Raw genomic sequence first — 13129 nt, forward strand, 5'->3', positions numbered from 1 at the left:
TCCTCCTCCTCCTCCTCTTCCTCCTCCTCCTCCTCCTCCTCCTCTTCTTCTTCTTCTTCTTCTTGGTGGTTTTGTTTTTTTGAGACAGGGTTTTGCTGTGTAGCCTTGGCTGTCCTGTAACTCACAGACATCCACCTGCCTCTATCTCCCAAGTACTGGTATTAAAGGTGTTTGTCACCCTGCCAAGCAAGACAATGTTTCTAAAGGTCAGCCCCATTCTTATTGTTGTTATTGTTCCTAAATGTTATGTATGAATTTATACGAAACAGTCCAGACCAATGTGTCTTAATCCTTGGAGTCCTCTTTTTCCTGGTTACTCTGGAAGTGTTTCTCTGTATAACAATCCTGGCTGGACTGGAACTTGCTCTGAAGACCAGGCTGTCCTGCATCTGCCTCCCGAGTGCCCACCACCGCCCGGCTCGTAGGTTTCTGTTGCTGGCAATATCACATAGCTGTCTCAGAGACTGTTGTTCTCAGAAAGACACTGAGAAGCGATAATGACCTTGTTCTTGTGCTGTTTGATGGTCACCCCTCCCAAGATTCCCAGTTTTCCAGTTCACCTTGAGTCTCTCCTGGAGAGACTGCTTGGAATTGGCAGCATCCATGACCTCCAACTTCTCCAGGGTGAACTTCAAAACCAGCCTCTCGGCCAGGCGGTGGTGGCGCATGCCTTTAATCCCAGCACTTGGGAGGCAGAGGCAGGCAGATCTCTGTGAGACCAGCCTGGTCTACAAGAGCTAGTTCCAGGCTCCAAAACCACAGAGAAACCCTGTCTTGAAAAACAAAAACAAACAAACAAAAAAAAAACAGCCTCTCGTTTTTGGTCCCCTTCTCCCCAAGCTTTTCTGTGGTGCCATGGTGGCAGAGGAGGCAGAAAGCCCAACTCCATTCTTGATAGACTCCTGAGAAAGGGCAGGACTTTCATGCAAGTATGAACATCTGAGTTCTGACCCCAGGATCCACATAGAAGCTGGGTGCAGTGGCGTGTGACTGTAGTCTGAACATGGTGGTTGGGCAGACAGGTCCAGGCCCAGAGCACAGTGGTCGTGCAGGCCAGTCTGACGGACCCTGACTCAAAAGCCAAGATGGGAGGAGTAAAGGAAGACGCCAGACATCATTGACCCTGGGGTTCCATACGCACAGGCACACACTTGTGCACACGCGCACACACACATGAGCATGCACACACGTATAGCACATGGAAAAAAGGGGCTGGAGGGATGACTCCGTGGTCAAGAGGACTTGCTGCTGATCTATCTGACCAGAGTTTGGTTCCCAGCACCCACATTAGGCAACCCAGAACCACCTATAATTCCATTTCCAGGAGACCCATTGCCCTCTTCTGGCTTCTGAGGGTACTGCAATGCACAGAAACACTTGTGTTTACATTGTGTGTATACATAATTAAAGAAATAATAGCACATGCAGCCCAGCTGTGGTGGCTCACATGTTTAATCCCAGCACTTGGGAGGCAGAGGTAGGCAGATCTCTGAGTTTGAGATCTCTGAGTTTGAGGCCAGCCTGGTCTACAGAGTGAGTCAGGGCAGCTAGGGCTACACAGAGAACAGACCCCAAAAAAATCACACAGAAATACAGTGTATTAATTACAATACTGTTCAGCCAATGACTCAGGTATTTCTAGCTAGCTCTTACATCTTGAATTAACCCATTTCTATTAATCTGTGTATTTCCATGAGACTGTGGCTTACCGGGTAAGGTTCCAGCGTCTGTCTCCTTTGGCAGCTACATGGCATCTCCCTGACTCTGCCTACTCTCTCTATCTCTGTTCTGATTTCATGCTTGGCTTTATTCTGCTAAGCCATGGGCCAAATAGCTTTATTTATCAACCAGTAAAAGCAGCACATATACAGAAGGACATCTCACACACACCCCCAAATAGTAATAACTTTTTTGAAAAAAGAAAATAAGGAAGGAGCTGGGTTGGGAGTTCTACTATTCCTGTCATTGATCAAGAGACAGAATTCAAGCTCAGAAACAAGGGGACAATGAATCAGGTGAAGTGGTTGACACCTGTGCTTCCTGTTACTTCAGGGACTGAAGGAAGAACATTGCTTGAGTCCAGAGTTCAAGGCCAGCTTGGGAAAGACAGGGAGATGCTGTCTCAAAATAAGCAAATAGAATAGATTAAACAGGACTTGGGGGTATAGCTCAGGGGTAGAGCATTTGGTTCATGTGTGTGAGGCCCTGGGGTCCTTCCCCTGCACTATCAGAACAAAACAGTGACAGAAAGGGAATCTTCCACACTTAGGGCTCACAAAGCCCTGTGCTTGTCACTTTAACACCTAACACCATCGCTGGTGCCCCAGACTGCCCTTCTCAGCCTTGGCTCCTGCTGCTGTATTTGCTTGGGATTTGCATTTCTAGGCTGCTGAATTGACAAAGGTGGTGTCAGCTCCCTCTGCCCCTTGTCTTCCTGTCACTCCAGCCTCCACTGGGCCAGTGCTACAGGCTGCCATTCTACCCAGTTCCCAACACCCTCCTCCACTTCCACCTCCCCCAGCTCCCTGCCAGTCGGTGACAGAGGTGGACCTGACCTGTAGTTGCTAAGGAGAATTGGCTGGGTCATTTCCTGCTGGTCTCAATGTCCTCCCTCCCAAAGCCTGTTCTCAGCAAGCTTGGACATGCTCCCTTTTAACAAGGGACAAGGCGAGAGACAATTAGCTTCTTACAGAATTTCTCAATTGCTCAGACAGGGTCTTGTGAAATCCAGGCTGACACTGACCTTGCTATGTAGCTAACCATGGTCTGAGCTCAAGTTCCCCGGCTTTCAGGTGCAGGGATAAGAGCATGCCCCAACCCTTCATGCTAGACATCATTGGGCATCAAATTCAGGACTTTCTGTGGCCAGGCACTCACCCTACCAACCAAGGTACAGCCTCAGCCTTACCAAGCCTGGTTTTATTTTTCAAGATGTATTATTTTTATTTGTGTTTGTGTGCATGTGTGTGTGCGTGCATGTGTGCCTGTGTGTGAGTGCGTGTGTATGCGTGTGTGTGCATGTGTGTGCGTGTGTGTACACTAGCGTGCGTGCCTGTGTGTGTGTGTGTGTGTGTGTGTGTGTGTACTGGAGAGGACTCTGGATTCCCAGAGCTGGAGTCTCAGACTGCTATGAGACACCCAGTGCAGCTCTGGGAAATGAACTCAGATCTCTGAAAGAGCAGCAAGTGCTCGCAACCACGAACACAGCCCTCTAGCCCCACAAACTTGTTTTTAAGTAAACCGTTCTCTTCTCTTCTCTTCTCTTCTCTTCTCTTCTCTTCTCTTCTCTTCTCTTCTCTTCTCTTCTCTTCTCTTCTCCCTTGAGACAGAGTCTCTCTGTAGCTCAGATAGGCCTTGAACTCAAAACCTTCCCTCCTGCATCAGCATCAGGAGCCCAAGGGTCTTTTCTTGAAGTTCACAACCTTCTGAGAAAGAGACAGGTGGGAATTTGGGAGCTAGCAAAGACATACCCTTAGTGTGGGTATGCATTTTCCTGTTCTCATAATTACACCAAGAATCCACTTTTTCCTTTTCTAAAAATTTTTTTCTTCCTTTTTAAAAATCTTTTTTAATTTTTTAAAAATGTGCGTTAGTGTTTTGCCTGTATATATGCCAGTATGAAGATGTCAGATCCACTGGAACTGGAGTTACAGACAGTTGTGAGCTGCCATGTGGGTGCCGGGAACTGAACCTCAGTCCTCTGGAAGAAAAGTCAGTGCTTTTAACCTCTGAACCAGGTCTCACAGGGTTTGCCTGTGTTAGTCTGTCCTGGAACTCACTCTGTAGACCAGGCTGACCTCAAACTCACAGAGATTCACCTGCCTCTGCCTCCTTCCGGAGTGCGGGGATTTAAGGTGTGCCACTTTTGTTCCTTTATTCTGGTGTAGAATGGAATCCAGGGATTGGCCATATGCATTATGCAAACCGTCTGCCACACACCGCATCCCCAGCCCCTTACTCATGATTCTAGGCAAGCGTTTTGCCCCTTAGCTACATCCCTAGCCTCCAATTTGTCTAATCTAGAAACCCCTAGAAGAGAGATGCTGCCAAAGCTGATCGGGAGAAACTTCTTCAGTTGAACAAAATTGTAGAACAAGTCACTCATTGGAAACCTCATTTTTCTATCCCAAGGCAGTTGATCTGAGGTGGGGCATCCCAGACACGCAGGCTGCTAACCACTTGACCACAGAACTTTGCTTAGAAGAACTTGACCGCTGCCAGAGAACGTCCCTAGGACCAGCTTTTGTGGTGAGTGTGCCAGGGTAGGTGGAGTTGCCCTTATTTGTTTTCCATCACAGTGTGGCTCCTGACAGCTATGCAAACAGAAGAGTGACACAGTGGGTAGCAGCTTAGCAAACATACCAGTCCCTGCAAACTGGTCATGACAGACATAACTAATCAGTAACAGAAGTAGCTGGAATTCAGGCATTAGTAATCAAATGCAACAGTAAGTGAGCTGGAGAGTATAATGATAACTTGGGAGGGAATCTTCCAGGCTGGTTTAAAATTCCCTTCACTCTTCCCACCTGGTCCACTTTACATATGTAAATGGAAGGCTGCTTATTAATTCCTGGCTGCCCAGACCCAAAATAATCACACAGAAACTATATTATTTGTAATACTGTTTGACCAATAGCGTTACAGTACTGCAGCTAGCTCTTATATCTTAAATTAACCCATTGATGGTAGAGATATCGGGTGCTTAAAATAAATCTCACACTGGCTCAGAACTGAGAGATAGATATTTATTTAGGGGGAAAACTTACAAATCAGGATTCTCTGCTTGAACAATGGATGGAGATCCGATCCAAAACAAACGGACCGAGCAAACAGGGACAAAGGGGGCGGAGAGAAGAAGGGGCCCTACACGCTTCGGCATCCGGGTAAATAGTTTATGAGGCCACGCCCCATGTATCTGCTGGTCTGGAACACACACCTGTACCCTCCTCTGTCACCAAAATAATCTCCAACGTGGTGGATGGAGCAGGCCTGGAACTCCAGCACCCGGAGGTGGGGGCAGTGGGAGCAGGAGGTCAAGGTCATCCTTGTCTGCCAAGTTCCCGACCCTGTCTCAGAAGGTGGAAGACAAACAAACAGAAAACCAAGCTGGGAGCACCCAGCACTTGGGAGGCAGAGGCCAGCCTGGTCTATAGAGTGAGTTCCATGAGTCAGAGACACATGAAGAGACCTTGTTTTGAAACAAAACAAACAAACCCCCTCAGACCCAGTAGTTAAGAGCCTGTGCTTTGGGGGGAACAGAAGGAGGGGAGGCGAGGTGAACTGCGGTTCCTGTGTAAAATGAATAAAAAATTTTTTTAAAGTAAGTAAGTAAATAAATACATGAAAATAAAAAAAGAAAAAGAAATTAAGCCCAGTAGTGGTGGTGCATGTCTTTAATCCCAGCACTTGGCAGGCAAACAGGAAGATCTCTGTGTGTTTGAGGCCAGCCTGGTCCACAGAGTGAGCTCCAGGACAGGTACCAAAGCTACAGAGAAACCCCGTCTCAAAAAAAACCCACAAAAAACCAACAACAACAACACAAAAAAGTCTGTGCTCCTCTGGTCTTGCAGAGGACTCCAGTTCAGTTCCCAGCACCCATGTCAGGTGTCTCACAACTATCACAACTCCAGTCCCTGGGGTCTGATGCCCTCTTCTGGCCTTTGCGGGCACTGCACTCATGTGCACATACCCTCTCACAGGCTCCCACATGACCTCAGTGCCCACGGTAAGGGCTACAGATCCTGCGCAGCAGCATTCGCATTGCCTTGATTGTGTGAGTGTATTGGCATTACGGATTAGCAATCTCCCAGATTTCTAGAGTGTCCTATGGCTAGTGTGGCCTCAGAGAACAAAGCAGAAGAAGTTGGAGGTGCAGGCATATACCTGTCATCGCAACTACTTGGGAGATGGAGGCAGGAGGATTGCTTCAACCCAGAAGTCTGTTTTTAAAGAATATTTCTAAAAATGTCTTCTTTGACAATTTCTTACCTTCATACACTTTATCTTGATCAAATATACACCAACTTCCTCTGCCTACTCCCCTCAATCTCCCAGACACCCTTTCTCCCACTTTTGTGTCTTTTAAAAAGGTAACCTGGCAGGGTGGTGGTGGCGCACACCTTTAATCCCAGTACTCAGGAGGCAGAGGCAGGCGGATCTCTGTGAGTTCAAGGCCAGCCTGGTCTACAAGAGCTAGTTGCAGGACAGGAACCAAAAAGCTACAGAGAAACCCTGTCTTGAAAATCCAAAATAAATAAATAAATAGGTAACCAGATATTGAGTCCAGTTAGTGCACCTGAATGCACACAGCCATCCCAGAGTTTGCAACCTGCTAGAGGTCCCACCCTTGAAACAAAGTGCCTCTCCTTCCCTGGCAGTCATGGACCGCCAACAGGGTCTCAGACCAGGGCACCTCCTCTCCCACACACACAGACTTTAGCTGTCTTGGGCATGTGCAGGTATAGCTGCCATGGGTCCATGCGCTCAACAGCCACGTGTCCACATCACCCTTCCCATCCCTTCGGGAGGGAATTGAGAGAGATGTCCCATTCAGAGCTAATGACTTGGAGGCCAGCCTAGGCAACATGATGAGACCTCATTGTAAGAAGAGCAAAGCAAAGATTGGGACTGGGCAAGAGCTGAGGCACACCTCTGCAGATGTGTCTAACATGTTGTTGTGATGGTGGTGGTGGTTGGTTTTTTGTAGCTCTGACTGTCCGCCATTCCTGGTCACGTGACTTAACTACAGTGCCCTGGTGTCTTCAGACTGTGCCCTGTCCTCTTCATACTCAACTCCCAGTATGTTTTCATTGCTCCTGCTTTAAGTTATTTTCTCAGGCTGGAGAGAGGGCTCAGTGTGTAAAGTATCTGGTGTGCAAGCATGAGGACCTGAGTTCAAATCCCAAGCACCAGGGGGCAAAGACGAGATCTTGGCAGTCAAAGAACTCGGGTTCCTGAAGAGACTGAATGTGGACTGGAGAGATGCTAAGCAGTGATCCGTGCCTGCTGTGACCCCAAGGACCCAGCACCCACATCTGGGAACTTGTAGGTGCCTGTAAACTCCTGTTCCAGGGGATCTGACACTCTCTTCTGGCATCTGTGGGTGCTGCGTCCACCACAGCACACACTCACACACATGTAAATAAACTTTAAAAAAATTGATAAGATAGAAGAGGGCTAGGAGCCATATTGTGTGTACCTTTGGCCTCCATGTGCACAGACCACAGACACACACACATATGTACACATGCACGTACACACACACACACACACGTGCGCACACACGATAAAAATGACCTTTTGCTTATAACTCCCTTTCTCAGTTTATTCCCAGAGACCTGGAATCATGTTGAGTTAGCTGGGAGAACAGGGTTTCATTTTTCCCTTTTGAGAAGAGATCGCGGGTGGCCCAGGGCGGCCTCACGCTCACAATGAAACTGAAGCTGGTCACTGACTAATTCTCCAGCCTCCGCCTCCAGCGCCGGGATGGCAGGCCTGTGCCACCAGCCCGTCCCCTTCTGTGTGTTTATTTATCTATGGCGACAGGGCACAGGCCTTAGCACACATGTGGAGGTCAGAGGCCGACCTGCAGAAACCGCTTCCCTCATCCCACCATTCGAGTTCTAGGGGCTGAACTCACGCTGTCTGACTCCACGGCAAAATGCCTTTACCCATGGAGCCATCTTACCAGCCCTGAGAAAATGCTTCCTTGAATGAGAAAGGACTGGGAGATGTCGCAGGGAAAGTGACTCCCAGCCCTCACTGCAGGCTGAGAAAAGCAGATGCTCCAGCTGCAAGGGGAAGGAGGGTCCCCAGCCTCCCCCATCCACAGGCCTGCAGCTCCTAGTTGAGGTGTCCTGACTCCTCCATGGCATTGCCTGCTTTGTCCCCAGAGCCTGTCTATCACTGTCACTCTTGTTGGGGACTTTCCACGAAATCAGACCCACACTGGGACCCTGGAGAGACAGTTCTGTGGTAAATAACTCATTAGCAGTCCTCGGGTTCCCCATGCACCTCCTGTAGAGGCTGGGCCTCCTGGGGCTCCAGCTGCTCCTAGAACCTCCCTTGCTCTGTGGATCCAGCCCCAAACCTCCCTCTGAGGTGGGCTGGACCTTGTTCCTGGGAGGCTGTGAGGACCCTGGAGGAACTGCCTGACAGTCCTGAACAGGATGTGTGGCCCGGGCCTTTCTGCTACTCAGGAGGCTGAGGTCGGAGCTAGCCTGAGCACCATGGGAGCCCTGACTCAAAGCACCAGAAACTTGCCTGTTTCCTTCATGTGTGCCCATGCGCGCGCACACACTTGCATGCACAGGCCTGCCTCAGTTTCTGCTTCCGGGTGTTCTCCTCCTTCCCCTCCCCCTGTGTCGCTTTCCATCACCTTTCCTCCCCACCCATCTTCCCTCTCTCTCCCCTCCTCACTCTTCTTTCTCCATCTTGTGGCTGTCGTTGGGCTTCGTTCTTCTGAGACAGCTTTCCTTTGCTGTCCGTGTTGGCCTAGAACCCACACTCCTGCCTCAGCAGGAGTGCTGGCATCCCCCGTACCCCCACATCCAGCTCTGACCAGGGTTCTTTCTGTAACTGTCACCATGATGCCATACCAGGCTGGCGTTCAGAGCCTCAGAGTGCTTCCTTCACAGCCCTAGCATTCAGTGTCAAATGGGATTCGAACCCATGCCCCATCTGTATTCCTGCCAGGCTCTCCTGGGCGACCAGTATGGCCCCTGTCTGGTTCCCCAACGGATTGAGAAGAAAGAGTGGGAGGCACTAAGGGCCCAGCTGACCTCCAGGCCTCGAGATCTGGAGCTGGTGGCCAGGCATTTCCGGAGAGACGACAACACCATCCCTCCCACCTACATGCTGCAGTCTGCAGGCTCCGCGGAGGCCCCAGGACCTGAGGAGGCCACCTTGACCTCTGTCCTGCAAGGCGGAGCCCAGGAGGCCCGGAGGCTGGGCCTCCTCAGCCAAGAGCAATGGAAGCGCTATCATCGATCAGGTGAGGCCCAGGGAACCCCCGGGGAGACAACAGACATCCCCCAAGACCTCAAATACAAGTGTTTCGTCTCAGTCAATGCCAAATCTGCTTTACTCCCTGGAGAATGCACAGCCCGAGCCAAACCAGGGTCAGTTTCTAGGATCTTTTCCTGTGCCCTGACTGCCCTCCTCTCCCAAAGTAACCACCATACCCAGTTTGCCTGGGACTGAGCATGTTCAAGAATGTGTTTGCTTTTTTATATGCATTTGTTTATGGGCTGCGGAGTGTGGAGATGTACGGAGGACAGAAGACAGTTTCCAGGAGTCAAACTCAGGTCGTCAAGCTCGGTTACAAGGACTTTTACACACTGATGCATCTCGCTGATCCTAGAAAGCTGAGTGTGCGCGCATGTGTCTGAGCATGCTCGTATATTCACAGGTGCACTAGGGTGTGCGCACATATGTGGCCTGCACTTGTCAGGAGTCTCCTGACTGTACACGGAGGCTGAACACTGTCTCACTGAACCCTGATCTCATAGGTAGATGACCAGCTTGCTCCCCAGAGTCCCTGTCTGTTCCCAGTGTGCTGGTGTCAGTCAGTTGTCACCTAGCACACCTTTCTATGATTACTATGATGAACTGAGATCTTTGTGAATATATGGCAAACTCTTTACCCACTGAGTCATTGCCCCAGCCTCTGGAGGATTTTTATTTATTTATTTTTGGGTAGGATCTCCTGTAACACAGGCCAGCCTTGAACCTGTTACGTAACGAGAATGACCTTGAACTCCTCCCACCTCCGCCTCTAGAGTACTGAGGAGGTTGCTGTTCACCATTACACCAGTGTGTGGTGCTGGGAATTTCGTTGTGCATGTGCTAAGACTCAGAATTTAACATTGGTGTGTGCATTCCAGTTAACTGGAATCCAGACGACGCCAGGTCCTTCCCATTCCAGTTAACTGGAATTCAGATGATACCAGGTCCTTCCAGCCCAGCTGTTTTTAGTCTTTCATTTTGCAGCAAGTCACCCAGGCTGGCCTTGAATCTGTGATCATCCTGCCTCAGCGTCCTGAGCAGCTGAGTAAGTGACCTGCCTCCATGCCTGCCTTGGAGAGGACATTGGGTGATTCTTGTCCTTGACTAGAGCGCAGTGTCCCCTAGGGGCCTGGCTCTCCCATAAGCTCAGAGAGGCTTCAAAAATAACTCTGGCTGCAGTTAAAAAACAAGAGCCTCCTGAGAAAAGTCAGTGCGAGTTCTGGCTTCTAGAAACTAAGGTCCAGGGAGACGGCTCAGTAAGAGAGCGCCGGCTGCTCTTTCAGAGGACCCCAGCTCAGTTCTTTTCTGCCCCCACACCCAGACTCTCTACTCACAAGTACAAACCCACACACATATGCACATAATTTAAAAATAGACAAAATTTTATTTCTATAAATTCCTGGGCTTGGGATCCATCCCCAGCACCACACACACCGTAATGGTGTACTCGAGGGGGCAGTTCAAGGTGGTGGTGGTGCACGCCTTTAATCCCAGCACTCAGGAGGCAGAGGCAGTCGGATCTCTGTGAGTTCGAGGCCAGCCTCTAACAGTCTACAGAGGGAGTTCCAGGACAGCGGAGGCTACACAGAGAGAAATCTTTAAAAGATAAAAGAGCCGGGGGGGGGGGGAGGTGCTGCAGTACACCCTGGGGGGGGGGTCAGCCAGCTGTGGTAACGGGGTCAAGCCATTGACACACTCAGGCACATTCACTTGGTTGCCATCTGTTGCATTCCTGCTTCAATGTCAGAACTGTCTGATTGCGACAGATTCATCTTCTTTGGCCCTTTGTGGGTGAGGTGCCAAGCTTGTTCCCAGACAGCGCTTGCTACTTCTACCCAACTGGTTAGTAAAGACTCCAAACTCTGTAATAACCCTTCCTCCTTCCTCTCTGCCTGCACAGCCTCCTGTCCCCACGCTCACGTCTGGGGGGGGGGACAGTCTCATTCACTCATCCCCTTTTCCAGAGGTGACCTTTGACATGGAGTCCCCATGTGGACCACAGAGGCTAACACACGCAGGAGCTGAGTGTTTGTTGGTTGACTGTTTGAGGGGACGCTCACAGAGTTGAAAACCCCATTTAGAAAGCAAACAGTTTAATACTCACGATGCTGTGTACTGCCACCTTGGTCTAGTTCCAGAACATTCTATCACCTGAGTAGGAGGCTGCTCCCTGGGGCCAGCTGCAGAAGGCCTCTCATTGGCTAGCTGTCTACACATGTGCCTGATCTGGATGTCTCATCAATGGAGTCACACACCGGCTGGCTTTCATGGTTTTTTTCTTTTGAGGCCGTCTCCTTGTGTGGTCCAGGCTGGCTTAGAGCATTGTATGCTAAGCCAGCAATGTGACCCGGGAGGTGTTTGTGCTGTGCATGTTCTGTGCGCACGGCTGTGCGGGTACATGCAGGTGGAGGCCAGAGCAGGACATGAGTGTTGTCGTTGGTCACTGATTCCTTTGAGACCAAGTCTCTCCTTGAACTCGAAGCTTGTAGTTTCGGGTAGGCTGGTTTGCCATTGAGCTTCTGGCATAACACCGAAGAGGCTGGCCGCTGGTCTACACACACACACACACACACACACACACACACACACACACACAAGTGCATGTCCCCCGTGGGCTTCTGCAAGCTACCCCAAGCAACAGTCCCACTTGCTCACCTTGACAGCTTGTATTCCCCTGGAACCTGTCACCCTGAAGCCCCTCACAGGCCTCAGTGACCCCATGACCTCTTCTCTTGTTCTCTCTGTTTTGCAGTCATTGAGTGGGAGATTGAGCAAGGCCTCCTGAGCTCAGCACGAGGGGACCAGGGAGCCACTGTCTTCCTGAGAGATGTGCAGGACCTTAGTAAACACATCTTGGACGATTGCTCTCTGAAGATGGTTGATCGGCTGGCAGATGGCTGCCTGGACACGGATGCCCAGAGTCTTCTCAGCAGCCTCAAGGGACGCATCCTGGATGCTCAGCCTGGAGCCCTAAAGTCCCACCACCTGCCCTGGAGCCGAGACCTGGTCAATCCCAAGAATAAGGCCCACGCTCGCTACCTGAAGGAGCTGAGCGAGCAGTTCGTGGCCAGGACCAACCATCAAGTCCTGGAGCAACTGCGAGAGCTAGAGTCAGGCAGACAGGAGCTGGGCTGGCTCTACCAGGAAATCCGCCAGCACCTCTGGCGGGGTGCAGAGTCTGCCAGAATCTTCTGCGGCCGGCAGGAGCTCCTGGCTCAGCTGAGGCAGCGGTTCAGACAAGATGACATCTGGCCCCATACTCCGCTGATTCTCTTTGGACCTCCTGGCATCGGGAAGACCTCCCTCATGTGCAAGCTAGCCGAGCAGGTACCAGGGCTTCTCGGCCACAAGACGGTGACTGTCCTGAGGCTGTTAGCTACATCAACCATGAGCCTGGATGCCCGAAGCCTCCTCAAGAGCCTGACCTTCCAGGTGTGCTTGGCCTACGGGCTGCCACTGCCCCCAACCCAGGTCCTGGAGGTCCATGGCAGGCTGGGCCACTTCTTTCACACCCTCCTCCATACGGTGTCCTGTAGGAACTTTGAGTCCCTGGTGCTGCTCCTGGACTCGGTGGATGATCTGGATTCCACACACCATTCTCAGAGGATTCCCTGGCTGCCCCTCAAGTGTCCCCCAAGGGTACACGTCATCCTCTCTGCATGCTCAGACCAGCAGGTGTTACATACCCTGCGACAGACACTCAAGGACCCCAGTGCCTACTGGGAGGTGAAGGCCCTGTCTGGATGCCAAGGACAGGAGTTCATCCAGCTGCTACTGCATGCAGAAAGGAGGACGCTGAGCCCGGGTCAGAGGGACATCCTCTGGGCCAGCCTCCCCGAGTGCGGCCACCCAGGGCGGCTACGGCTGGCCTTTGAGGAGGCTCGGAAATGGGCTTCCTTCACTGTACCAGTGCCCTTGGCCACCACAGCTGAGGAAGCCACACACCAGCTCTGCATCCGCCTGGAGGAGACACACGGGCAGCTGCTGGTGGCTCATGTACTGGGCTACATTGTGTCTTCCAGGTAAATCTGCCCATGTTCCTATGTGCCTTCCTTTCTCCTCTCTCCCTCCCTCCCTCCCTTCCTCCTTTCTCCCTCCCTCTCCCTCCCTTCCTCCTCCCTCC

General features: G+C 51.1%; 1 protein-coding gene across 7 annotated transcripts in view; it reads left to right on the top strand.

Moving 5' to 3' along the window:
• The window catches only part of Nwd1 (NACHT and WD repeat domain containing 1), a 78967-nt gene that overhangs the window by 9130 nt on the left and 56708 nt on the right, over nt 1–13129 (top strand). For 5 of the 7 annotated variants that reach the window (XM_013350728.2, XM_026785209.1, XM_026785210.1 and 2 more), the window contains exons 3-5: nt 4132–4248; nt 8695–8992; nt 11759–13028. In XM_013350728.2, the coding sequence (XP_013206182.2) occupies nt 4132–4248; nt 8695–8992; nt 11759–13028 (1685 nt within the window). Of the gene's footprint in view, nt 1–4131; nt 4249–8694; nt 8993–9049; nt 9120–11758; nt 13029–13129 lie in introns of those variants that run through there. The other 2 variants (XM_026785208.1, XM_026785212.1) reach the window with 2 other exon arrangements.

The sequence above is a fragment of the Microtus ochrogaster genome, linkage group LG1 (assembly GCF_000317375.1).
Source record: "Microtus ochrogaster isolate Prairie Vole_2 linkage group LG1, MicOch1.0, whole genome shotgun sequence".
Taxonomy (NCBI): Eukaryota; Metazoa; Chordata; class Mammalia; order Rodentia; family Cricetidae; genus Microtus; species Microtus ochrogaster.